Source organism: Eptesicus fuscus, chromosome 6 (assembly GCF_027574615.1).
Source record: "Eptesicus fuscus isolate TK198812 chromosome 6, DD_ASM_mEF_20220401, whole genome shotgun sequence".
Classification (NCBI taxonomy): Eukaryota; Metazoa; Chordata; class Mammalia; order Chiroptera; family Vespertilionidae; genus Eptesicus; species Eptesicus fuscus.
Window position 1 is genome coordinate 75,922,506 of NC_072478.1, and position 27,898 is coordinate 75,950,403.

General features: G+C 53.2%; 1 protein-coding gene and 1 pseudogene across 8 annotated transcripts in view; one reads left to right on the forward strand and one right to left on the reverse strand.

Moving 5' to 3' along the window:
* Positions 1-8,977: 8,977 nt before the first annotated feature.
* The window catches only part of SLC25A48 (solute carrier family 25 member 48), a 41,485-nt gene continuing 22,564 nt past the window's right edge, over positions 8,978-27,898 (forward strand). For 2 of the 8 annotated variants that reach the window (XM_054717874.1, XM_054717878.1), the window contains exons 1-3: positions 8,978-9,103; positions 17,886-17,957; positions 19,940-20,198. In XM_054717874.1, coding sequence (XP_054573849.1) covers positions 9,011-9,103; positions 17,886-17,957; positions 19,940-20,198 — 424 coding nt within the window. In that variant the 5' untranslated portion in view covers positions 8,978-9,010. Of the gene's footprint in view, positions 9,104-13,900; positions 13,945-15,059; positions 15,141-17,885; positions 17,958-19,939; positions 20,199-27,898 lie in introns of those variants that run through there. The other 6 variants (XM_028148102.2, XM_008142080.3, XM_028148115.2 and 3 more) reach the window with 6 other exon arrangements.
* On the reverse strand, positions 14,858-15,282 carry LOC103286518 (40S ribosomal protein S12-like; annotated as a pseudogene).

Here is a 27,898-nt window from a genome sequence, read left to right on the forward strand (position 1 = left end):
GGGTTGGAGTTGGTGCACTAATTCGATGCTTTGGAGTAATGCTTGCAGCTTCCATTCACTGAGCATTTGCTATGTACCAGGCACCTTACGGAGACAATCTCCATAATCCTTAGGGGGAGATCCTGGTGTCACCTCTGTTCTACAGATGAAGAAACAGGCCTAGAGAGGTTGGTAGTGTGCCTGAGCTCACACAGTGAGCTGGGATTCGTGCCCAGCTCTGTCTGCTCTCAGGCCTGAATGCCTCGGCCCTCTCAGTGAGTCTTCACACACAAGGGAAGGGCCAGCTGCTGCCCCCGGGCTGGCCTGGACCCAGCCCACCCTGCTTTTCCTATTGCCCCCTGCCTTCCCTCCCCAGGCTCCCTGCTGCCTGGAGCAGCAGGCTGAGGACAGTGGCGGGGCAGTCTGCCGAGCCCTGCCTTCTTGGGCTCTGTGGACGTGTTTCCTGGTGCCCCAGCCTGACCCCCCAGCTGCAGGCTCACCCCACATCAAAGCAGACAGCCCTGCGGCTGAAGTGCGTGGGACAATGACCGCGTGTGCTCATCTGCCCCCGAATATGTGAACGCTAGGTCTGGTTTGAAACAGTCATGCACGTGTGTGGCATGTTCACAGACACTTTGTCCTGTGGAGCTGGGCCATGTCCCCTTCCTCTGGCCTGCACACCCCACATGGCTATCCAGGGGACACCTGCTCCTTCTCCAGGGGACACCCTCACCCGCTACCCGCTCTTCCAGAGGACTGATGTTGAGGAGGAGGGGAGAGAAATCAGTCAGTCACACTTCAGCTACACTGAAGAATTTCCTCTTGAAAAATCATCTTTCTAATATTTCGGAGGCATGCCTACGACCTCCCTGTGGACAGGTGACTTGGGGTTGGAGTGTGATGGGAGAAATGGAGGTGCTCTGCCGGAAGACACCTGGGCTGTGCTCTGGGAGGGACTCGGGATTGGCCTGGTCCCTCTTCCTGTTCCACGGGGCTGGCGGTGGGAGCTGGCATCCTTGGGCCCTCACTGCCCTCACAGAAACAGACTCGGGTTGGGGGGTGCCTGGGTGTATGTTCAAAACTGGGGCCACTCTCTCCTTGTGCAGTCCAAGCTGGGGCCCCTCTTCCCGTGTGAGTGACATCTAGGGCGGGAGCCTCACAGCCACCTGCCAGCTTCCCGGGGGAGCTGGTGGGACCTCACTTGCTCATGAGGATGGAGAGACCCTCAAGTTTTTCAGGACTGAGGTTTGTCTTGCAGGAGTAGTTTGCAGGGAGAACCTGGAGCAGAGCTGAAGGGGAAGGGCTGGGCTGAGTGGAAGAGCAGTTTGCGCTGGTCCATGCAGCTGGCATTGGCCAGGAGCTACTCTGTGCCGACATGGACACGCACACACGTCAGGTCCCAGGCCTTACAATGGGGAGAGCTAACTCCATTATTTGTTGATCGGCTGAGCACTTCACGTGCATTGATGAGTTAAGTATGACTTCGTTTAGCTACAGCTGACACCCCCACTTCACAGGTAAACCTGACTAGGCACAGGCTGATTAAAGGATGAATGTAAGAGTACAGAGCTGGAAAACAATGAAGGCAGGATGTGAACCCTAACTCCTCTGAGCCCTGCTCTCAACCATTATGTTTAGACTATGATAAACATTAAATGAACACTTTTCCCCCTATAGTTTTGGGGGTCAGGAATCTGGGAGCAGCTTAGCTGGGTGGTTCTGGCTTGAGTCTTGTAAAGTTGCTGTCAGGGCGTTGGCCAGGGCTGCAGCATCTGAAGGCTCGCCTGGGGCAGAGGGTCTGCCCCCTCACTCCCATGGCTGCAGATTGGTGCTGGTTGTTGGAAGGGGACGCAGTTCCTCAGTGTGGGCCTCCCCACGTTCTGCTCGAGCAGCCTCACAGCATGGGGACAGTTCCCCCAGTGACTGAGACAGAAGCTGCAATGCTGCTTACAGCCGAGCCTCTAAAGGTACACAAGTCAGATGTTGGTCACACAGAGTCGCTGCAACTCACTGTGGAAAGAGGCCTCACCAGGACATGAATGGTGAGAAGCATTGGGGCCATCTGGGGACTGGCTACCGTAATGCTCTAATGTAAGATAAATTGCCAAATTCTGGTGATTCACGGAGAGAGCTCATCCACCAAGGCAGGCCCTGGAGTTGGGGTGGGGACTCAGGGGTCAGTATCAGCACTATCCTGGGGAGGGCTGTGCCCCAGCACCCAGCTCTACGCCTAGTCCCTAGTAGGTCCTCAGGCTTTAACCGTCAGAAGAATGCACGAGGCATCATCAATAAAGGCAGAAAAGGGAGCACATTGTGTCATATGGGGCCCAAAGTTGGGGGAGGAGGGGGGGGTGGAGAGTGGGAAGACAGTGAGGCCACCTCAGTCACTGTGGAGACCCTGGTGGAAGGGCCAGGGTGGGCTGCGGGGAGAAGGTGGGACTGCCTTGGGCGGAGTCCCTGTTGGGAGAGGTGTCAGGGTGAAGTGAGCAGGGAGGGAGCCCAGCTGTGGTGCCAGGAGCCCTGGCTGCAGCGCCAGGGCTTGGACAGTGGGCCACTTCCTTCTGCCGAACCCCACCCCACCCCTACCCAAGTGGGCTTGTCCCTCATTCAAGGCTGGTTCTGAGCCTCCTCCCTGGGCACGGCTTTTGTCACTTAGGAGAATGCATATGGTTTGGGAATTTTGTTCTTCTAAATTTTTTTCTTTGTAATTGCATCAAAAGTGAGATGTCTTAGAGGTCCTTTAAAATCTCATTTCTTTAGGGGAAACAGGGTGTTTGCTCTTTGTCACGTTCACGCCGACCCTGGAGCAGAGAGCAGTGGGGTGCAAGGGTTCAGAGCTGATGGCTTTGTTGCACCCTATCTCTTTCCTCAAGGTGGAGGGTCCTAAGTCTGGCCTTCCTTTTAATAGATGGAGAACTGGGGCCAGAAGAAGCAGAGCATCCAAAGACCCTCAGCAAGTGGGAAGACCTGGTCTGTCCCTTGGGACAGAATGGACTGATAGTTCTAGTAACTGACCCCGGTACCCCAAGTTCCAGTCCTATCCCCACCTTCACCCACAGGGCATTCGGAGACTATCCTCAGGCCGGTGTAGGAGGGAGAACACAGCCTCCTGAGTGGCTGGGCCAGCACAGGCGCCACTTCCCCTGAGGTCCCCATGGAGCGTGGAGCCTGAGCCCACCTCAGCGTGGTCCAGGAAGGTGTGTCGGGGCGAGAGGTAGCTGACCCTGAGATGGCTCCCTGTCCACTCACAGAGCAGCAGGAGGACTGAGGACCGCCGGAACCGTAGATACCACCAGCATAGAGTCACTTCCTAGCCCTCCTGTGCCGACTGAGATCCTCAGCCGGCAGACTCCTAGCCTTCAGCGTCCTCCCCATCAGCAGCGGCCTCTGGGTAAGCGAAGCTCCCCATGCTCCCTTGCTTTTTCACGCCTGGTGTCACTCAGGCTGTCCCCTCTGTCCACCTTGCCCCCACCACGTCACTCAGGCTGTCCCCTCTGTCCACCTTGCCCCTCAGCTGGCAGACTCCTAGCCTTCAGCGTCCTCCCCGTCAGCAGCGGGCTCTGGGTAAGCGAAGCTCCCCATGCTCCCTTGCTTTTTCACGCCTGGAGTCATTCAGGCTGTCCCCTCTGTCCACCTTGCCCCCACCACCTCCTTCCCAGGCTGCCTTCCCAGACGGTCTCTCTGTCCCTCTGGCCTCTCTTCTTTCCAGGCCAGGAAGGTGAGAGGTTTCCTGGTCTCCCCAGAGCCCTGACGTCTGTGAACCCACGTGGAGGAGACCACTCGCCTTGCCAGCATCGCAAGCTCTCTGCATCCCAGCAGGTTAGTGCACAGCAGGCACTTAGCAGGGGCTTCTAGAGTGACCTCAACAGCTCCCTCCACCCCACCCCACACCCCTCTTCTACAGGAACCTGTCAATTCCAGATCTCTCCAGCCAGGTTTCCTGCTCCCCTGACCCACATGCCTCCACTTGTCCTCAGCACCAGCCCACTTATGTCCATCAGTGAGGAGAAAAGGCCGAGCAGCCAGGCTGCCGTGTCCTCAGATGCACACAGGAGCTAGCTGGGCCCACAGGAGCCGGTCAGAGCAGAGGACAGAATCATCCCAGGGCAGCCCTGACTGCGGGGCATCTGCCCAGGGACCTAAGAATAGGAGAGCAGTTGATATTGTTAATACCATCTCACTGATGGAAGAGCAACTGAGGCAAAGAAGGACATTTATACAGGGGGTGGGGTGGAGCAAGGACTTTTGGGAAAGTCACTTCCACTCTTCAGTCTTGGCCAGGAGCCAGCGCCTTGGTTAAGAGCTGGGCCCTGGCATCAAACAGCAGGTGTGACTCTGTAATCCTCCACTTACTGGTGGTGTGGCTTTGGAGAAATTGCTTAACCTCCCTGAGACTTGTTATTCTCATCTGTAAAATGGGAATTGCCTCACAAAATTCAGTGAGATGGTGCAGGTAAAGCACGTGGCATTGGGCTAGTTTGGCGCCTGAGGTGGAAGAGAACCTGGTGCATTTGCGGCCTTGAGGAATCAAAGCAGGTGAAGAGATTGGGGGGTTACCTCTCCTGGGCTGCTCTCCCTCTAAATACACACACCGTCAGCTCCCACCAAGCCTCAGGAAGGTTCTCATCAAGCCTCTCAGAGGACCACTCTGGCACCTCAGACTCCTCCTAAGCCTCCAGGCCAGCACCTCTTTCACAGCCCAAGTATATACCGAGTCTGACTCTGCCAGCCCAAGGCTGGGAAACCAGAAAACTCCCCCTGGGGCAGCCAAGCTGGTCATTTCTGCCTGAGAGCCCCAAGTGCTGTGCAGCAGCGCCCTCTGCTGGTATAGCTTGACAAGACACCCACAGCTGGTGTCTCCATGGCCTGGCCCAGAATTTCAGATTTCATGACACTGCCTGGGAGGGAACCCATTTCTACCTTCCAAAAGACGGAGAGGGGTGTGTGTGGTGGTGGGGGGGGCGGGGGGGGGGTAAGGGGGGGATTGAAGCGTGGACCTGCCCAAGGTGCCCAGTGAGTCAGCAGCAACACTGGAAGCAGAGTCCAGGCAGCCCAGCGGCTGCTTTGCCTCTCACTTCAGCGTCATTTGCTTCTGTTTCTTTCCTTTAAAAAAAATTTATTATTATTTTTTAATTTCAGAGAGGAAGGGAGAGGGAGAGAAAGAGAGAGAAACATCAGTGATGAGAATCATTGATTGGCTGCCTCCTGCATGCCCCACACTGGGAATCGAGCCCAAAACCCAGGCAGTCCCCTGACTGGGAATCAAGCCATGACCTCCTAGTTCATGGGTTGATGCTCAACCACTGAGCAGCACTGGCCGGGCTCTGTTTGTTTCTTAACTTGGAGTGTCAAATTGAATGGATGCTGGGCCAAATACAATCTGAATATGCTCTAAATAGGCTTTCTCAAAGAATTGTCAATAAAGGAAGGCATACAGCCCCAAATGAGAAGCTCAAATAGCACCTTGAAAATCACCATATACTTTCCTTCCCATGGGACTCAGGAAAGGGACCTCAGAGACCCCATTGTCTGAGGTCAGTGTAGGGGCAACGAGGTCTTGGCCTTGGCTGACAGGTCTGGAGAGGCCTCTTTGCAAGGCCTGAAGGAGGTAGAAGGTGGCCCTGAGAAAGGCAAGAGGAGGGACCCGCAGCCTCCCTCGGGTGATGTGCCTCTCGGGCAGCTTCAGGGCGCACATTAGGAATGGAGTGCAGTGGTTCACTCTGGAAAGGAGCCATCCTCCTCTCAGCTCCAGCTCATTAGCAGGACAAGCAGCAGCTTTCTGGGCTCAGGATTCCATCCCCGGGGTTGCCAGGCCACTGACTGACAGCTCAGGACCTTCCCAGTTGGTCCCATGCTGACACAGGACTCAGGGAATGACAGTCTGTCTGGCACCCATCAGGGGGCCCGCCAAAAGAGGAGAACTTGGAGAACTGGCGGACTTCCCACCTACGGACTCCTTCCAACTGTCAATGACAAAAGGGCCACTCTTTGGAGTGTGTGGGGAGGTCAAAGGGAACAAAAGCAAGCTCTAGGTTGTCCCTAGAATTGCCCATCTCACAGCTGTGGGATTGATAGTCCTGACTGATAGGGTCTCACAACCTCACTGAGCCTTGGGTCTCCTCATCTCCGTTTCACAAGATGAAACGGAGATGAGGAGACCCAAGGGCCACTCTTCATTTCTTGTAACTGTCTCAGCACATACTCCAGCATGGCAGGGCAGAGCCTGGGTGTCGGTGATGAGCCCCCTGCCCATCACCTCCCTAGCAGGCCTCTGCCCCATCAACTCCCCAGCAGGCCTCTCAGCCCTTTTAGGAGCAGCCTCCGTGGTCGCATTCTGTCTTCCTTTGGATGGAGGGGGCCTGGCTGGCTGCTGCCGCGTGACAGCCTGGAAGATGTGTCATGGATGTGCCAGTGGGAAAAGAGCAGGCCCAGCACAGGCCCCTTCCTCCAGACCATACCCCTCACCATTCTCTACATCTCTAGGTGCCAACACCCCGCTGGAGACTAGCAGGACAGTGGAGGACATCAAGTCATGCTCCTCAGAGGGAGTGCAGGGAGCTCCCATTGGGCCAAAGCACCTTCCTCTGGCTAGGCCACCAGGCTATGTACCCCCAGCGAGCAGGGACCTCCAGCCAGGGCCTAGCTGGGAGCAGCCCCTGTCTACAGAGAGAGTTTGAAGGGGAGAGGACCACCCCTCTTCCAGGGTGGCCCAGGGTGGACAGTGTAGGCTGAGCCTGGGCCTGGAGGGAGCTGGGCCCCTGGAGAACTTACCTGAAAGTTAGGCATGACCCTGGACCTCCTGGTAGTTCCATGCTCTTAAATTTCCACCTGGCCAGCAAGCTGTCAGCAGGGGGCTGTGCCCCTTTAGCAGGGAACAAGAGCACTAAGCATCACTGCCCAAAGTTGGGATGGGGAAGAGAGCACACAGCTGACTGGGATCAGCACCATCAGCACAGGCCTGGGGGAATGTGAGCGCCATTTCAGGAGGGGGAGCTGGATGGGAAAGTGGGGGGGAGGATGAGAGGTGTGTGTGGGGAGGTCAAAGGGAACAAAAGCCAGCTCTAGGTTGTCCCTAGAATTGCCCATCTCACAGCTGTGGGACTGATAGTCCTGACTGATAGGGTCTCACAACCTCACTGAGCCTTGGGTCTCCTCATCTCTGTTTCACAAGCGAACACAGGCAGGGTTCTACCAGAGAAGCAGGACCGTGGGAGACACAAGCATATCTCATTTTACTGCACTTCAAGGTGTTGTGTTTTTTACACACTGAAGGCAACCCCTTCCACCAGCAAAAAGGTTGACTCACTTTATTGCTGTGGCCTAGAACCGGACCTGCAGTATCTCCAGGGTGTGTGTGTAGATATGTGTTGTGGGGACTGGCTGGGCAAGTCACCACATTCCGCAGGGCGAGTGTCTTCTTCCTCAGGGAAATCTCTTTTGCTCTTGAGGCCTTTTGACTGATTAGATGAAGCCCAAGATAATCAAGGGTAAGCTCCTTCCTTAAAGTCAACTGGTTGTAGATTAAACCACATCTACAAAATACCTTCCCAGCAACACCTATATTAGTGTTTGTTTGAATCACTGGGACTGTCACCCAGCCAAGTTGACACATAAAACTGACCATCAGTGGGGTGATCCTGGTGCTTGCTCACAGCTGCTGTGAGGAGGGAGTGGGGCCGTGCGTAAAGCCCGCAGCACAGACTTCGGTTTGAGGATGTCCTTGGCAAGGCAGCTCCATTGCTTGTCTGGAGCAGGCAGGTAGAGAGGCAGGGGTGCATGTGTGTGTGGGGAGGTGGTGGGTGGTAGGAAGTGTTTCAGACAAGGTGGCAGAATGGTTTGGGGCCTGCTTGTCTGTACCAGGTAGGGGTTGGCCCAGAGAGGTGGAGGGTGGGCGGGCCCTGTGGATTCTGGGACCTGCAAGGCACAGTGTGCTATCTGTCCACCCAAACCCACAGCCAGGCAGCTGTCAAAGGAAATTTCCAGCCTAGCCTCACCCCTCCTTAAGGCCTGGCCAGGGATGGGCAGAGAGTTTTCAGGGTTCTGGAAACTCCCACCTGGCCAGCGTGCTCTCAGCAGGGGCTGTGCGCCTTCTGCAGGGCCTTCAGTCTGGGTGTGGGACAGCCAGGTCTTTGGGAAGAAGCTCAGCTGTTCTTACACAGCTAAGCCTACAACACAAGTGTGACAACTTTCATCTAATTTGGGCCATTTTTCTGAAAGATTCAAATCTATATATCACACACATTATGCACAGTAATCACACAGGCATTTTCCTACCTCGGAATGGGGATCAGGATAGCACCACCTCACAGGGTCGCTGTGAGGAGCAGGCCAGCCAGTGAGTGGGCATGGTCTAAGTGCGCAGGAACTGTTGGCCATTAATCACAGTATTTACTTAGAGCTGACTTGGAGCCTACCCCGGACTGGGTGCTTTCCACACGTTATTTCAGTTTTTCATGAATAGATAGGGTTCTGAAACCTGGAGGCTGTGGGAAGATGTGGTGAGCAGCCTGGGGTAGAGTCCCTAACCTCTAAAATGGCATGGAAAATTGCGTGTCTTGTGTTTTTTATAGCGAAACTGCCCCTGGCTTTCAACCAACTCAAGAAGTCTGGTTTAGTTGGACATTCAGAATTATTTCAGTGCTGTTTTAGCTTAAAAGAGGATGAGTCTTCCGGACCTTGAGTAAAGCATCCTTCCCTCCCTCTTGTAATGAACTTTGCAAAAATGTCCCTGAATTCCTTCCAGTGCCCCACGCGATGTGAACAATTACAGGCGCCGGCAGACACCGTGGCCTCAAGGCGCCAAGGTTCTGCAGTTGGCAAGGGAGAAGGTGGGACTCAGGGAATCTCCGGGGCCTTGGCATCTCCCCTGGGGTGCGCGGTGCCCGCCTGCCTGCTGCGCCTTTAAGGTCCGCTGGGGGCGTGCTGTGGGCGCCGGGGACTGGAGGCTGGGCTGGGCGTCGCCGGCCGCGCGGGGAGCTCTGCTGTCCTCCTCCGAGCGCCCCTCCCGCGGGCCACGCCCCTCACACATTGAATGGGCACCGGCCCGGCCCGGGCGGGCGCATTGCCGCGGCCCCGGCCATGGGCAGCTTCCAGCTGGAAGACTTTGCGGCCGGCTGGATCGGAGGTGAGCCCACCATGGATGGGAGGGACCCCCAAGAGGTGTGTGTGCTTTCGGGAGACCCCCGGGTCCGAGAGACAGAAAGAGGCGAGCCGGGCGCCGCGCGGGTCGAGTTTACACCCTGGACCGCACCAGGGTACTCTGGTGCCTGCGGGTCCCGCCCGCGCCGCGCGCGCCACCTGCTGCGGGGAGAGCCAGCTGCCCGCACCCGGGATCTTGAGTTCCCCACGGGCTGCCCGCCTGAACTCCGCGAGCCTCACAGAGGTTCACCTGAGCTCCCGAGTTGCCTCCAAGTTAGGATCCGCGGAGCTTGGTCCGGTAATGATTAAGCCGACAGCCAATGGAGCGTCTCGGCGCGTACACACCCTTTGGTGGCCCGGTGCGCACCTGAATTTGGGGACGTGGCTCGCAGGAACTTGTGGGTGAGGGTGGCGCTTGGCCTCTGGCCCTGCGCAGAATGGGAAGCCCCACTGCGCGATCAGGCTGGTCCCAGGGGGTGCCCCGGCTGGAGGGAGCAGATAGGAGGAACCCTTCCCCTCTTCCGCCGCTGTCAACTGTCAGAGCCCCCTCCTGGCACTGTGGTCCCTTGTACCGCTGCAGGGGCCGCTCTCTGCTGGGCCTGGGATGGGTTTGCTTGCTCAGGAGGTTCATCCATTTCCTTCTCCATTCCTCTCTTCCCAATAGGTCTATCCCTCCATTTCTCAGATGTAAGTGGGAATAGGGGGCAGGTTTGAGGGACTTACTGTAAAACATCTTCCTTGTGGTCCCACCTAAGAGGACCATCGGCAAAGGGATGTTGGCAAATGCAGCCCCTCCCCAAAGACAAAATAAAATATTGAGGTGCTGAGGCAGAGGCTATGGTGTGTGTGGGGGCCACCAAGCATTCTAGGTATGGAGGAGACTAGGTGATTTGTAGGAAACAGAGAAGCCGGGGCGGGGGGTGGGGGGGCGGGAAGCAACAGGCCAGGTAGCATCCCAGGTCCTTGCCCTTCTGGCACCCCCTCCCACCTAGCAGGCATCTACTCTGCCCCCCACAGACAGCTGCAGGGCACCGGCTTCTCACCCTCCTGAGCAGAGATGGCTCCTCATGGTGGGCATTCTAAGCTGACACAGGCTCTCTCCGGTTGGCTGAGACCTGCCCCTCCTAATTTCCCACTCGGGGCTGCACCTGGAGGCCCTCTTTGGCCAACCCTCAGCCATCCCCAGGGAAAGCTTTCCCTCCGCTGCTTCCTTCATAGCCAGACAACTTCAGCAGGGCCGCCAGTGGCTGGGCGTAGAAACCCCCGGAGGCTAAAGCTGTCAGAGGAGCTCGAAGTCTCTGATGACCCGGAGACCCTCCCCAGGGTACACAGCAAGTAGTGGAGTGCCCTTTATTCTGTAAATGTCCGTATTTTGTTGATATTAACTTCTTTTTTTTTTATTTTTGCTTCCATGAAATGGTGAGTGTAGTAACAGTGAATACTTAGTAGGTACCAGATGCTCAGTGCTCTGTGTATATTTTAAAAATAACTTTAAGGTTATTTTACATATTATAAAGTTCACCCATTGCAAGTGTACAATTCAGTGATTTTTAATAACTTCACCAAGTTGTGAACCCATTACCATAAATTAGTTTGGGAACATTTTCATCCCACATGAGATCCTTATGCCCATTTACAGTTAAACCCCATCCCCTCCTTTACCCTCTGGGCAACCACAAATCTACTTTCTGGCTCTATACATTAGTCTTTTCTGGACACTTTATATTAATGGAACCAAAAATATGTGGTCTCTTGTGTCTGTTTATATTTCTTTATAATTCCAATTCCAACTAGAGGCCTGATGCACAAAAATTTGTGCAAGAGTAGGCCTTCCTTCCCCTGGCTGCCGGCACCGGCTTCCCTCTGGCACCCGGGACCCGAGCTTCCCTCCTCTGGCACCCAGGACCCGGGCTGGCTTCCCTCCGGCCCCGGCTTCATCAGGAAGGATATCTGGAATGACGTCAGAAGATGTCTGGTCTAATTAGCATATTACCCTTTTATTATTATAGATGAGGTAGCTATGGTTATTATATTCCCATTTTACAGATGAGGACACACAGAGAAACTCAGTGGCTTGCCCAAGATCGACCTGTGGTGTGAGTGCTGGAATAACCCAGGCAGTCTGGCACGAGGGCCATTTTAACCCCTGTGCTTATCCGTGCTGTTTTCTTTCTTAATGACCTCGCATGATAACATTTCACCATTACATCCTTCACATTTTGTTTTGAAATTTTACTGGTCTGTGAAGTCCCAAGGCCTGATAGTCTGACTTCTTACATTGCATCCCTGCTTTCAGATGGGCAGGCTAAATGAACAGGGAGATGCTGGCCCAAGGCTGGATCTGGGGCGTGGTCCTGAGTGATGCCTCTAGTGAAGGATGCACTCACTGGGATAGGGAGCAGCTGGAGCCTGAGGACCAGACTCCGTCCTTCCCTGCTGGGAAGGGTTCAAGTGGAGTGAATATTCCAGCTCCCAGCTGCCCATCATCTTTCTGCTTCTGCCCAGTTCTGTGGGAAGCAGAGGCTGAGAGGGGTCAGGAGGTTCTAGACCAAGAGCTGGTTTCTTTCCTTGTAAATATCTCATATTTCAGTACCCCTTTACCTACCTTACCTGGTGAGCAGAGACACTTGCTAGCAGAAACACTTTCTTCCTCATCACTGCGATGGAGAATTTGTCTTAGAAAAATGGCTCGTGTTTCAATCGCATCGTCACTGACTTCTCCAATAAGGGCTTCTTAATGTACATGAGCTCAGGGTAACCTTCCCTCCAAAATGGTTCCAGACTTGTGAATGTGTGTGGTTAGGCATTTTCCTGTGAAAAGACCCAGAGTATCCATCACCTTTTCAAAGAGGCCTTCTCTAAAAATAAAAAAATAAAATCAAGAGCAGCAGCACCTCTTTTTGAATGTCCTGGAAGTGCTGGGCTCTCTGCTGGGACTTACATCCATAACCGCGTTTTGCTCTTACAGTGGGACTGTGAAGTAGGTGCTGATACTATTCCCACCTACACAGCGTAAGTTAAGTAACCTGCCGGTAACTGAAAAGTCTCCGGGTTTTCTCTTCACATCCTCCCCCTTTTTTGAGATGAATTTACATAACATAAAATTAGCCATTTTAGAGTGTGCGATTCAGCGGCATCTAGTACATCCACAGTGCCATGTAACCATCCCCTCTGTCTAGTTCCAGAGCATTTTCCTCATGCCCAGAGGAGTCCCTGGACCCATGCTGTCCCTCCCAGTTCCCCTCCCCCAAACCCTGGCAATTGCCAATCTGCTTTCTGTCTCTATGGACTTACCTATTCTGGATAATTCATATAAATGGAATCAGTCTGGCCTTTTTCATTTTCATAATGTTTTCAACATTCATCCACACTGTGACCTGTATCAGCTCTTCATTCCTAGTTGTATCTAACAACATTCCATTGTAGGGACAGACCGCATTTTGTTTATCCATTCATCCAGTGATAGGCAGTTGGGCTGTTTCCACCTGCTGGCCATTGTGGGTAGTGCTGCTATGAGCATGTGTGCACATGTACTTGTTTGAGTGCCTGTTTTCATTTCTTCTGGATATTTACCTAGGAGTGGAATTGCTGGGTCATCTGGTAATCCAATACTTAGCTTTTTGAGGAACTGCCAAACTGTTTCCCACAGTGGCTGCACCATTTTATATTTCTTTTTTCTTTTTACTTAAGCTTTATTTTTTTAAATATATTTTTATTGATTTCAGAGAGGAAGGAAGAGGGAGAGAGAGATAGATACATTAATAATGAGAGAGAATCACCTATGGATCAGCTGCCTCCTGCATGTCCCCACTGAGGACCGAGCCCGTGACCTCCTAGTTTATAGGTCAACGCTCAACCACTGAGCCACGCAGGCCAGGCATGACCCATTTTATATTTCCACCAGCAATGTGTGAGGGTCTTAATGTCTTCATATACTCAATGACACTTATTTTCCTCTCCTTTGGTTTAAAGGGTAACTATCCTAGTGGGTGTGGAGGGGGATCTCGCTGTGGTTCTGATTTGCATTTCCCTAATGACTAATGATGTGGAGCATCTTTTCCTGTACTTGTGAGAGCCTCCCCCAACTTGACGTAACAGGCCATTTGCATCTCTTCTTTGGAGAAATGTTTCTTCAAGTCCTTTGCCCACTTAAGGTGTAAGAGTTCTTTATATATTCTGGATACTAGGTTCTTATGAAACATAAGATTTGTAAATATTTCCCCGCATTCTGTAGGTTGACGTCATTTTCTTAATAGTATCCTTTGATGAACAAAAGTTTAAAGTTTTTATGATGTTCAGTTTATTTTTTTCATTTGTTACTTGTACCTTTGGTGTCATATCTAAGAATCTACTGTAAATCTAAGGTCATGAAGATTTTCCCCTGTGTTTTAGTATGTGGCTTTTATAGTTTCAAGGTTTCCATTTAGGTCTTTGTTTTATTTTGAGTTAATTTTTTATACGGATAGTGTTATAGTGTGTCTAGCTTCATTCTTTTGCATGTAAATACCCAGTTATCCCAGCACCTTCACCGCCCTTTGTGGGGGGTGGGGGGTGGGGGGTGGGGAGAGTGCTCTTGTTTCTTAGGACAGAACCGGGTTTTACTCCACTTTTTCTCTGCCTTCCTCCATGCCTTGGCCAGTGCCTAGCACATTGCGAGGCCTCTCTGGTGAGTGGGCATTGATAGAATAAGTGAATGTAAGTACCTGAGCCCTCTGTCCTATCCCAAGAGCCAGCAAGTGCTAGTGCAGGGCTGAGTGACCAGGTATTCTTCTTCAATCCACAGGTGCAGCCAGTGTCATAGTCGGCTACCCTCTGGACACGGTCAAGGTACGATGGCCCTGTTCATCATTACCTCTTGGAAAGGGCCTGGAGTGAGTCTGCCTGCCGTGTCTGATCCCGTCTCCAGCCCTCTCTGTGCCAGTTCATGGGGGTGTGGTGCCAGGAGGCCTGGTTTGGAATGGCTCTACCCTCAGTGCTTGGCAGTGATTTTGTTTTGATGAATGTCTCGTTTCTGCCTTTCGGTTCTCATGAACTGTGGGGGTAGGGGAAGGCACTGGCAAGTGTCCTATAAGCCCCTGGGAACTAAGGAACCAGGAAAGACTTTAAGTGTGACTTAGCCTCTGAGCCCCAAATGTAAGGCTGGGTTCTAGGTGATTAGAAATGGCACTGAGCTGGGGACACTTCGTGGGGCGTACCTGGGAAAGCCCGGCATGGCCAGTTGGCTGACACACCAGGTTTCTGACAGCAGCTGCGGGTCTGAAGCCAGGACAGGGAGGTCGGCACTCAGCCCTCGGAGGCCTTGGGTGTCAGGGTAGGACTCTGGACCCGGGCTGGGAAGGGGAAGCCATTATAAGCTGAGGGAGCTCACGTGGTGTGAGGACTCTGGAGCCAGCAGGGCCATCTGGCATGGGGTCACTCAGCCCCTAGGTCCACAGATGTAGAAGCTGGCTCAGAAAGGGAAGGGCTGGCCTCAGGTCACACAGCATGGAGTGAGATACTACAAAGAAGCACTTGTTAAAAAAATATTTTTTTAATTTATTCCAGAGAGGGAGAGGAAGAGAGAGAGATAGAAACATCAATGATGAGAGAGAATCATTGATTAGCTGCCTCCTGCAAACTGCACACTAGGGATAGAGCCTGCAACCCAGGCATGTGCCCTGACCGGGACTCGAAGCATGACCTCCTGGTTCATAGGTTGATGCTCAACCACTAGTAATGCCGGCCGGGCAGGAGCATTTTTTTTCTTTTTTATAAACAAAAGCCAAGTTTATTTGTTCATTTCTTGCATTTGAAGTACTCCTCGATGACATCCTTTGCCTGAGACTCTTTGCCATTGTCCTTAACCACCACGCAGCTGCAGCCAACCACTTTACGGGGTTTCCCTCTCTGTCGACTTTACAGAGACCACCATTCCCCTCGTTTCTTGTCGTCAACCTTAATTAGGGTGATTTGGTGTTCAGCACAAAGAGCCTCCCCCAACTTGACGTAACAGGCTCATCACAGCTGGATGCAAGTACACAAAGGTGGGCTGGGTGCTTGTCTAAGGCTCTGGCAGCTTCGCGAATTCTGCGCTAGGCCATCGTGGATGAGGGCGGTCTTCAGCACCTCTTGCAGAGCAGTATTAACGTCCATTACCCCTCCAGCAGCCATGCCTGCCTCGGCCATGCCGGTGGGTTAAGGGTAGAGCCAAATCTTGAATGCACCCAAGCCTCCGCCTCTGTGCACTCCGCGGCGGCAGGGAAAGAGGAGGAGCATTTTTTGACTCCACTCCCACCCCTACCACCTGTCGGGAGCAGGACCCAGAGCCATGCTCTGGGAGCGTGGCCACTAACGGTGATATCCAGATCCAATGCAAAGCTCTGCTCGGGTCACACAAAGAGGAGCCTCGCAGGCCCTTCTCACAGGGCGGCTGGCCCCTGCGTTCCCCCCTCCCCTCCCGTGTGACAGTGGCCCCCTCCTAGGTCAGAGCCCGGGCCTGCTCCCCTTTTGATGGGAGGTTAGTTTACTTATCTTTTTAAAAAGTATATATTTTATTAATTTTTTACAGAGAGGAAAGGAGAGGGATAGAGAGTTAGAAACATCTGATGAGAGAGAAACATCGATCAGCTGCCTGCTGCACACTCCCTACTGGGGATGTGCCCGCAACCAAGGTACATGCCCTTGACCGGAATCGAACCTGGGACCCTTGAGTCTGCAGACTGACGCTCTATCCACTGAGCCAAACCAGTTAGGGCAGTTTACTTATCTTAAATTGTGGAAGATATTTCTTGGCTCCTCGTGTTCCTCATACAGGCTCTGCCTTTTGCTCACACATCAGCCACTTTGTGTGGGCGCTGTGGGGATGGCGAGGCATTGGTGTTGGACCAAGCTAGTGCAGGTCCTGCCCTGTGGGCCTTCCAGCCGCACTCCTAATGCAGGTGCGCTCAGCGTCTCCTGGGAGAGTGTCCTTCCCTCGCCCAGGGCTGGCCAGGGACGGGTGGGCCTTGTTGGAGCCTCCATCCCCCCTTGCATAGGCATGTCTGGCCACATGTCACCTGAACTCTCTTCCTCTCTTCCTCTCTTCACTCTGTCCCCTGAACATCTGGAGGGGACCCTTTCTGATTCATAAAAGCCAGCCTCTGCTCAGCCTGAGAACCTCCCTGCTGGGTGCTGCCTGGTGATGCCAGCTTACTGGCCAGCCTCTGGGTCCAGCCCAGGGGGGTGTCCCAGGGCCATTTCACCCCAGAACATCCTCATCCTCCTCTCCTCTGGCTGACATTTTCTCTAGATCCCCTTCCACTGACAAAGGTCTGGGCAGAGCTTCAGAGTCAGAATAGCCCGAGACCAGTCCAGCCTCCCCACCTACTCTCCTGGGACCAGGGCACAGCACGTAACCTCCCTGAGCCTTGGTGTCCTCGTCTGTGAAATGGGCAGAAAACACTGAGGGTAGAGCAATGAGTGGGCCATACGCTGGGATGTGTCTCAAGCCCCAGGCTGGCCCATGGGAGAGCCAAGCTAGGAGACCTACCTGGGTGCTGAGTTGGTCAAAGTTTCCTTGCCCCGCCTGCAGCTTCCTTGTCACTGCTGTTTGATGACAGTGGGGCTGAGGTCAGGTTTCTCACCTGGCTCCTGGCACAGTGGATACATTTACGGTTTATGCTGATGCAGTGTGTACCAGGGCAAGGGAACCTGCAACCGAGGTACATGCCCTTGACCAGGAATTGAACCCGAGACCCTTTGGTCTGAGGGCTGATGTCCTAACTACTGAGCAAAACCGGCCAGGGCAGGAAGTATTGTAATGGGGAATTATAGGCCACACCTCTTAAAACAAGTAGAACCCTCTGAGACTAGGATAGAGGGCTCCCTGGGCACTTTCATGGGCTTATTCGGACCCTCTGTGCCCTCATGAAGCCCCTGGTCACCACGGCCAGCCCCCATTAGAGGACACCACGCCTTTTACATCAGACAGTGCAGAGGAGCCAGGAGCGAGGGCCCACTTGGCTCCAGGACAAGAGGGCAGTAGGAGGTGGCCCTGCCCCAGAGGGGCGTGCAAACAAACCCTAAGTGAACAGGCAAACAGATGACACCATGGCAACATTGAAGCTCAGACCAAAAAGATGAGCAAGTGCTGGAGGAAGAGCCTTTCAGGGGAAGAACAGAGGTGGAAAGTTCTGGAGGCGGAAAGAACCGATGCTCCAGGGACTGTGCTGTGCACGGGTGGGGCGGAGGCAGGGGATGGAGGAAATGGCAGGGTGGGGTGCGAGGCGGGTTTGGGCGCTCACCCAGGCTTCCTGGGTGCTGGCTAAACACATAGAATCTGTTCTAAGTTGATAGGAGGCCCCTGGACAGCCATAAGCAGCAGTGACACAATTCATCAGACCATCAGAGGTCAGTCTGACTGTGTCAGGAGTGGGGGGAGCAGGGGCCATAGTAGGACTAGGCATCACCCCAGTGAGAGATGAAGGGCTCTGGAGGTGAGAAGAGCTGGTCACTTCCCAGGTATATTGGAAGGGCAGAGTGACAGACAGAGCCACAACACCAGTTAGCTTTTTGTACCTGAGTCAGGGGTCAGATGTCCCCCAACAAGCATCGTGTTTGCTCAACAAACTGACCTTTGTTCTTCTCCTGGACCAGGAGAAGGTCTGCATGGGACACCCAGAGGAGGACAGGGCCAGCCTGTCCAGGACCTGCCGGGGTCACGGTGGGCAGGGCCTTCCTTCCTGCTGGGGGCCCCAGTGCTGGACGCTCAGCATCTCTCCCCGGCCTCACCCCCTTGCCTCTCTCTGCAGACTCGCCTGCAGGCCGGCGTGGGCTATGGGAACACCCTCAGCTGCATCCGCACGGTGTACAAGAAGGAGAGTGTAAGTGCCCCTTGGGCAGGCGGGTGCTGGAGCCACACCCACCAGGGCCTCCCACAGAATGGGGTGAAGCCCACCCAGGCCTGACACACCCCCTGTCAACAACTTCACAGCCCTGCCTTCTGCACGTTGGCTGGAGGAGGCCCGTCTGTTCCCGCTCATCACATTTAGCTCAGTCTTCCCTGATCAGCTCACACCACCTAACCCTGCCACCTAGTGTGAGGCTATGGGAGACAAAACCTGGTTTTGTGTGACCGCTTTGGAGAAATTCACCACAGTGTGGAAAATTCCTGCAAGAAACAGGGTGACCTGTCAGGTTTTCAAAACCGAGTGAGTGGCTGGTACCATGTGCTCACAGGCTTCCTTTCATCCAGCCGGAGCCAGGCGCTCCGCCATCACACGCCCACCGCTGGCTTGAACCACAGCTCGAGGGATCCAAGGTCTTTCTTTGCAAAGGGGAAAGCCTGAATAATGTTTTATAGAAGATGTGTCAGGTGCCCTTCTTGAGAATTATCGGATGCTTTAGGGAGGCTCTCTAAGGCCTCTTTTGGGGGAATTTAAAATAAACTTTAAAATTTAGGATGACATGACCTGTTGATTTAAAGCAACGGCCAGGTGTTAGCCCCATGGCAGTCCCAGGCTTGTCTTCGAGTCACCGGAAACGTGGCCCCATTGTTGACCACTGTGCACGTGGGACGTGCCCTGGAGCTGGGGGGCCTCCGCCCGCACCTGGAGCTTCTCCTCAGACCAAGTGTGTCCTGTGTCAGGGTGTTGTTCTGTCTCTCTGATCGGCTGCTTTAAAACTGGATGAGTCCTACCAACCTGGTACTAGCTGTTCCAGGGTAATGCGCAATCCCGGGAAGTGGTTGTTGATTCTCCCTGTTGGCACACGTCCCCCACGTGTCTGCCAGCCAGTGTCAGCTCCAGGGTTTCTGTGGGGACCATGGATGTTCCTCTGAGACACAGCAGCTCAGGGCTCAGCAATGCCCCAGGCGACCTGAGGAAGAGGGGAAGCAGGGTGTGTGTGTGTGTGTGTGTGTGTGTGTGTGTGCTGCATGTGTGAGCAAACAAGCATGTGTGAGGTGTCCTATCTCTGGCACGTAAGGTGCAGGCACGCGTTTGGGATTAGCATGTCTGCATGTGGCCTGGGTTTGTGCAACGGCTTCCAGGATTTTCACCTTGGGCGTGGGGTGGGGCTCAGATGCGGCCTGACTCCTCCCAGGCCATAGGATTTCCGGTGTCCACGGAGCAGCTGTGCTGTTCACCGAGCTTACAGTCTGAAGGACCTCTCCGCAGCCTCCAGTGTCCTGCCTACGCGCAGAAGCCCTTTCTTGCTGTTTTTCCTGGGGCTCTCTCCTCAAGCTGTTCTTCTGAGACCCCCTGCTCAGGGGCACCCCAATGCAGGCTGGCCCAGGTGTCCCTGGGGGCTGTGGGACCTCTTCTTAGCCCCTCCCCACAGCTTCACACATTATAGTTTAATTTGTCCATCCAGATTCACCCCTCCCCACGCAGCCCCCAGACCCTGAACTTGGTGAAGCTTTCCTTCCTATTGTTGGCCCCTGGGCCTGGCACGTGTGTGGCAAGTGCCCGGAGAATGCTTTTGTGGGAGTGGCAAATGAGGAGGGTGTGTGTGATGCTTGGCAAGCCCACTTACCCACTAGGGCTCCACAGACCCCCTCGGACACAGCCCAAGACGACTGCCACTCCCTTCCTGTCACCTCAGCATCCAGGGGCAAATACTGGGTACAGGCCCAGGACACACCCTCTATCAACAAGACTTCACGCAGAAGCCGGTTTCTCCTCAGGGCAGGAATGTCCTCACCACCCATCTCCTCTCACATCAGCATCTGCCTGTGTCCTCTTCACTGGCACCTGGCTTTCTGTCTCCCCACCAGCCTGCAGGCTGTGGGAGGGCAGGTCTGTGCCCAGGACAGTGTGGGGAGCTTGGCACCCGGCTGCAGTTCTCACGCTTCCTCTCCCCACAGGTGTTCGGCTTCTTCAAGGGCATGTCCTTCCCCCTGGCCAGCATCGCCGTGTACAACTCGGTGGTGTTTGGGGTCTTCAGTAACACGCAGAGGTTCCTCAGCCAGCACCACAGCAGGGAGCCTGAGGCCGGCCCGCCCCACACCCTGTCAGACCTGCTCCTGGCCAGCATGGTGGCCGGCGTGGTGTCCGTCGGACTGGGCACGCCCGTGGACCTCATCAAGATCCGCCTGCAGATGCAAACACAGCCATTTCGGGAAAGTAAGAGGCCTGGGAGGGGCCTGGTGTCTGGGCACCTGTGACCCCCTCCTCTTTTGCCTGATTTGGGGTGCGGGGATAACATCCTTTCTATTGAGCAGGGCATCTACGTGGTCACGTAATCGTCTGTAATTATTATTCCTTTATCGAGAGTAGAAACTCCCGTGGTTACGTATTTACCACATGCTGGGCACTGCTGAGAGCTCTGCTTGTGTTCCCTTAATTCGTCTTTATGACCATTCCGTGAGGCAGATGCTATTACCCTTTCCATTTACAGAGGAGAAAACCAAGGTTCCCAGAGGTCAAGGCACTAATTCAGGGACACGCCTAATCTCTGTGAGTGAGGCCCACCTACGCAATTTGCAGCGCCCAGTGAAAAAGGGAAAGGTGGGATCCTTGCTCAAAATCATTAAGGGTAACAGCAGAGCAGTAAGCCAGGCATGGGGCATAGGTCTCCAAGCCACACCTGCCCACGTACCTGGGAGTGCGGCCGGGGGCCTCGCACCTGGACAGGCCGCAGGGGCGTGAAGGGGGCGCTCCTCTCCTCGCCCTTGACACTCCAGTTAAAGCTTCGTTTCTTGGTGTGCCCTGTGGCCACTCCTGCACCTGTCACCTCCTCCTGCTCAGAGGCTCCCGCATCTTCTCCTGGCAGTGGTTCTGACCGAGGAGGAGGGAAGGTGCCAGAGGCACTTCCTGTGCTGAGTACAAGGTGCTGGCTCTGGAAGGATGAGCTGGGGGTCTTAGGAGACACATTTCAACACCTTGGAGTTTGGCTCTTGGCTCTGATTTCACTCTGTCTCCTCGGGGGAGATACTGCCCCTTCCTAGGCCTCAGCCTCCTGCTCTGTATAATGGGAGGGCTGGATTCGCGGCCCTTCCTGTCACCTCAGGCATCCAACGGGGCTCACTGTCCCCGTGGAGAAGACCCCTCTCCCCGGCAGCCTGCTGCGTGTGACCCTGCGGACCCCGCGTGCCCACAGACTGGGCAGGAGCATCCCAAGGCAGCCCAGGCGCCTTGATTCAGCCTGCCCTCCCTGCCCCGCCGTGAGGGTGTCCGGGCCTGGCCTTGCACTGTTCCTCAGGAACCCTTGAGGCCAGAGGTAGAAAACTCAGACTCATTGGGACCAGGGAGGTAACAGAAGTGAGCGGAGAATGAACCCTCTTCCACTTGTTGCTACCCACAGCCCTCCTAGCCTATGTTTCATTTTTCCTCTTTCCGTTTAACATGGACACAGACGTCCTGCCCTCTCCACACCACTCTGCTGTCAGAGAGGCAGCAGCGGAAGCACGTGCATCAGCTTGCGCACCTGGAGGCAGTAGGGAGCGGTGGGCCCACTTCCTGTCCGAGGGGGTGGCTAGATCCTGCTCCTGCGGACCGTTGCCACGGGGCCTGGATCTTTCGATTTTTAAGAGAAAGCTAGATTTATCTGTGGGGTCTTTCAACCGAAAGTTATTAGATAATTCAATTAAAAACAAAGCCAAACACAACATGACACCGCACAGCCCAAAGCGCAGTGCAGGCGGGGGCTGGCTGCAGGTTGTGGTCGCTGCTCTGGGTCAGGCCCACTGCGTGGTGACTGGGCTGAGATGGGCGCTTCCAGCAGCCTTGAACAGGGCTGTGGGATTGCTCATGGCTTGTGGCATTACCCCTGAATTGCCTGTGCACTTCCTGGGTGGTGACACTGAGCCATGGGAGACTACGCCCATGTGCCAGAGCCAAGTGCCAGAAGCCTCCGGCTTCTCTGCAGCTCAGGTCCTCTGCTTGGCGGATTTGCAAATATAAAGCCAACGGTTCAACTAAAACCTGATTGTCCATTGGTGGTGACCCGAGGCTGAAAATGCAGAGCATGGACTATAGAGGGAGAAGATGCCCATCCTCCCAAATGCAATCCCTGGGTTACTTTTCTAAATTATATTTTAATTGATTTCAGAGAGGAAGGGAGAGGGAGAGAGAGAGAAAGAGAGAGAGAGATAGAAACATCAGTGATAAGAGAGAAATCATTGATTGGCTGCTTCCTGCATACCCCCTCCTGGGGATAGAGCCTGCAACCCAGGCATGTGCCCTGACCGGGAATTGAACCGTGACCTCCGGGTTCATAGGCTGATGCTCAACCACTGAGCCATACCAGCTGGGTTACAATCACTGTTAACACACATTTCCTTTTCCTTTTCTATACACATAGATTAAATATTTTAGGAGATTATACTCATATTATCTAGACAGTTCACATTCTGTTTTTAGCTCAACATTATAACAAATACTTTTGTTATTAAAATAGCATATAAATTATTTTAAAATAGAGGAATAATATTTTTAAAGGATGTGCAATATTCCATCCAATAGACATGCGCATGCAAACAAAGACACACACACACACACACTGAGAAGAATGATGTCGTGTGGTCATAATTTAGTTTCTGGAGATAGACTACCTGCTTCTAATCCTCTACCATGTCAAGAAACTTTGGACGCCTCACCTAACATGGCCAAGCCTCAGGTTACTCATTTGCAAAGCAGGCATAATAGCAGCAATTTTGCATCCGGGATGGAATGGAATAATGTTTTACGCAAAGATCCTAACACACTGAAAAATCAAAACCAGTGCATGATTTAGTAAACTTATTGTTTAACAGTCATTCTAGTGATGAACATTTAGGTTGTTTACAGTTTTTCCTCTTCTAACAATAGTGATGTCATCAGCAAACTTTTCCATAAAGAATTGCCTTTATTTAGGATTACTTCCCTAAATGTGTGGGCTCTTTAATTCCTGAGAGGGTCAAAGGCTATGGTCCTTTTTAAGTTTCGTGGTCCATGTGAAACTGGTACACAGGAGGGCTTTGCCAGCTTGCATTAGAGTCCCTGGAGGTCAGAGAGAGTTTCCATTGGCGCTGCCTGCCATTGCGCCCAGAACAGCAGTGCCCTCCTAAACTCTTCCTCCTGGGCCTCTGCCACTTGGCAAACAAGGAAGAGCTGGCCTGAGTTCAGTCGGACGTGGCCTTGACAGCAGGCACCTGTAAAGGGACCCTCCCTTTTAGAGTCATCATTACCCTTTGCACAGGCATGAGCCCCTGCTGGCCAAGTCCCAGCCTGGAGGCCGTGGCCAACAGCACTCACTCCTCCCCAATCTGGTCTGTGTTTTCAGTAAGAGCCTAATCAATATGCAGATCAGAAAGCCCTCAATGTCACCAGAGGGCAGAGTTTGGGGGGTTAGAGGAGGCCTGGGCATTAACTCTTTGCTGACCATCCTAGTGACTTCCCCAGGCCCAGCAGGAGGCACGGGGCTGACGGCCATGCCTGTTTGAGTTCACTCTGACTCCTTCATTCACAAGCATTTCCAGATCCCTGCTCTGAGCCAAACACAGCAGGTACATCAGAGGCCTCAGGCCACAGCCCCTGCCTTCAGCGAGTGCACAGTCTGGTGGGAAGTCAGATGTATAGAGTGAGCAGGGCCCATCAAGGGCTTCAGAACCTTGGAGCCTGGCGCTGTAGATCAGGAGGCTCCTGAGAGGAAGTGGCTGTTGACCGGGTCTTTGAATACTGGCTGGGATTTGGAGATGGGGTGTGGACAAGGAGAGGTGTTTCAGCCTGAGGCACAGCGTAGGGAAAGAGTCGGTGGCAGGAAAGGCAGGCACGTGGCGGGTCGTGGTGGCCTTGGTTAGTGCGGACATGCAGTGCAGGGAGGGGAAGATGCGGGTGAGTTGTGGACGGGTGTGGCTTTCTTAGCTGAGGATGGGCTCAGGTGCGGGGCAGCAGGCATCGATAATGTAGAACCAACAGGCCACGCAGGAGAGAAGAAATTGTCAAAAATGGACCAGATTTCAAAGTTGGGTGACTGTTGAGTGGAACCTCCCGCATTGGGAATTAAATGGCAAATGACGTGTGTGAGACAGTGCTTGGCGTAGAGGAGGTGATCAATACGTGCTTATCGCCGCTGCTTGGGAACTGGCTGGCAGTCAGGCTTGAGGGAGGGCGTGATGGGTTTGGCTTGGCTCACGTGTGAGGTGTCTGTGGGACCGCAGCTGGAATGTCAGACATAGAAGTGACAGGCACAGTCCTGACATCAGGTACTAATGTCAAGGCGAGCTGCAAAAAAGCAGAGGGTGGACATCCTTGAGAAAACAGTAAAAAAAAATTGGGAAGGAGCAGAGAGCTATAAGGACACTAACAGCCAGAGTTAACCATTTTTAAGCCCATACAATGTGCATCGCTCTAACACACCTACGGTGATTAAATCATCATAGCTGTGAATAGGCACTGTCATTCTCTTTATTTTACAGGCGGGGAAACGGAGGCTCAGGTTAGGTGGCCTGCCTGCTCACTCAGTTGTTTCAGGTGGGACAGGGCATTGCCCAGGCCATCCAGCTCTGCAGCAGGGGAAACAGAGGCCCGAGAGACTCCTGACCGCAGTGTCGGGCGGCAGAGAGAAGGGAGGATTGCTGACGTCGGGGTGACTCTGGGCACAGAGACCAAGGGGTGGAGAAGGAAGAAGGCTTTCTTTCCAAGGTGGGAGAGGACAAGGCAAGAGACATCTCAGAGAGAATGCTGAGGGCAAGGGGAAGGAAGTGAAGGTGCTTGCCTCTGCCACGTTCAAGGTAATGTGCATAGAACAAAGCGGGCAGCGTGTGGCCAGGATTGGAGGAGGAAAGGGTCCTAGTCGCCGGGCGTGTCAGAGGAGACGAGCTGGGCTGCGGAGTCAGAGCAGAGAGGTCCGTGCGGAGGTGGATCTGGACGAGGTCGTCCAGTGCACCCCAGAACACAAAGCCTGTTTGAGCCCAGGAATCCGCACGCTGACCACTGGGGTGAAAGCACTTCTCCCGCTTCCCCGAATCGTCAGCAGTGTCTGTCTGGAAAGATCACCAGCTGTGCCTCAGGGCCCTCCATACATCAGTTGGTCGCTTTGGCAGCGTCGTTTTATTGCTACTGTAAAGATGTGTGGCTGCCAAGAAACACACTTCCCTAGGCAGGCTGGCCTTGGGAGGAGCAGCCTCTGATGCAGTGCGTTTCCCAATACTTGGCTAGCGCAGGGCAGGACTTACTGCTGCTAACTTTCCTGAAGGGAAGCCTGTGTGGGAAGGCAGGGACCCTCGGAGCACGACAAGGGGCACAAAAAGTGGAGACAAGCCAGCACCACACAGCCTCGGCCGCCGCCTCACGCAGGCTCTGGGCTGCTGCTAGGAAGTGAGGGCGGGAGCAGTGGCAGCCCAGAAGTGGACGAAGGGGGATTATGGACAGGCCATGCATTTAGCCATGTCATTCCAGAGGAGTCCTTGAACTCTGGTCAGTTTGGTTGAGTCTTTTTCAAACTGTGGCCCCACAAAGCTACCAGAGACTAACAGAGGTGCACGCAACAGAACACACCATTGTGAAGTAACGTGTGTTGGTGACACATCTATTTGTTATTTGAATCAATTGACAAGAGCAAGTATTGCCCTGATTTCTGGACTTGTCATTAGTATTGGTAGTTCTTGGCCCCGTGTGGGCATTCACAATCTCTCCCAGCAGCCTTGGCAGCAGGCCACAGCTGCCTCAGGTTGGCAGGTCCAGCATTTCCGGAATCCGGGGTCACAGCAGGACAGGGTCATAAAATTAGGTATGATAGCTATTTGCCTGGAAGAAAGAACATTTGCACAACATGCATTTTAGTAAAGTACCTTTGCCAACATTTGTCCTTAGTTTTCACAAAAACCAAATGAAGTGGACACCACTTATTCTTCCTCTTTTATAGATGATGTGTGGGTGAGTCCTTTGCACCAGGTTGTACAGTAAATGACACTGAGTCACAAAGCAAATTCCAATGCTCCTAATTCAGGGTTCTTCCCACTACACTGTCTGCATACCTTGGACCAGGCATCCTCCAACTACGGCCCGCGGGCCACATGTGGGTGTTTTTGCCGTTTTGTTTTTTTACTTCAAAGTAAGTTATGTGCAGTGTGCATAGGAATTTGTTCATAGTTTTTTTTAAACTATAGTCCGGCCCTCCAACGGTCTGAGGGACAGTGAACTGGCCCCCTGTTTAAAAAGTTTGAGGACCCCTGCCTTGGACCCTTCAGAGAATGGGGAAACTGCTGGACGCTTTGGAAACAGGAACTGGGCAAGAGTTTGCCAGTTGGTAATATCCTGGGGAAGTGTGAACAAGGGGTTACACAGCCTGCTCCAGCCCCGACCACGGTGGTAACGCCCAGCCTGGCTCCTGGAGGAGGCGCAGGCACATCACTGGGTGCCTCCAAGCATCTGAGACTACGCAGTTGCTGGGACCATGATTTGGATCTTTCTTCCTCCCTCCCTCCCTCCCTCCCTCCCTCCCTCCCTCCCTCCCTCCCTCCCTCCCTCCCTCCCTCCCTCCCTCCCTTCCTCCCTTCCTTCCTTTCTTTTTATTGTTGAGGGTATTACAGATGTCCCTCCCCGCCCCCGCCCTCGCCCCATAACCCTCCTCCGCCCATCTCCCAACTCATCCCACCCCAGGCCTTCACTGCACTATTGTCTGTGTCCGTGGGTAAAGCATATGTGCATGCAAGTTCTTTGGTTAATCTCTTCCTGTCCCCCTCCGCTTCCCTCTGAGATCTGTCAGTCTGTTGCATGCTTCCATGTCTCTTAGTTTCTTTTCTTCATTAGATTCCACATATGAGTGAGATCAGGTGATATTTGTCTTTCTCTGACTGGCCTATTTCACTTAGCATAATACTCTCCAAGTCCATCCAGCTGTCACAAAGGATAAGAGATCCTTCTTTCTTACAACTGCATAATATTATAGTATTTCATGGTATAAATGTACCACATGTTGTTTTTTTTTTCTTAAACCTTAAGAAATATCCTCAAGGATATTTTTTCCATTGATTTTTAGAGAGAGAGAGTAGAAGAGAGCAAGGGAAGAGAGAGAGAGAGAGAGAGAGAGAGAGAGAGAGAGAGAGAGAGAGAGACTGATGCGAGAGAGACATTGACTGGTTGTCTCCCGCACACACCCAACCAGAGCCGGAGAATGAACCTGCAACCAAGGTACATGCCCTTGACTGGGAATCAAACTCAGTAGGTGCCTGGACCAACCTCTACCACTGAGCCACACTACCCAGGACTATACCACAGCGTTTGTAACCCACTCATCTACTGATGGGACTTGAGCTGTTTCCAGATCTTAGCTGTCGTAAATAATGCTGCTATGAACATATCAGTGCATATATTCTTTCTGATTGGTGTTTTGGGATTCTTAGGATATATTCCCAGAAGTGGGAGCACTGGGTCAAATGGAAGTTCTATTTTAAATTTTTTTTTTAGAAATATCCATACTGTTTTCCACAGTGGCTGCACCAGTCTGCATTCTGGCCAGCAATGTACTAGGGTTCCCTTTTCCTCATACCCATGCCAACATTTGTTGTTTGTTGATTTATTGATGGTAGCCATTCCGGCAGGGCTGAGGTGGTACTTCATTATTGTTGTAATTTGCATCTCTCTGATGATTAGTGATGTTGAGCACTTTTTCATATGTCTTTTGTATGTCCTCTTTGGAGAAGTGTCTGTTCAGGTCTTCTGGCCATTTTTAAATTGGATTGTTTGTTTTCTTTTGGTTGGGTTGTATGAGTTCCATATATAATTTAGAAATTAACCCTTATCAGATGTATCATTGACATATATGTTCTCCCATACAATGGGCTCCCTTTTCATTTTGAGGATGTTTTCTTTAGCTGTACAGAAGCTTGTTAGTTTGATGT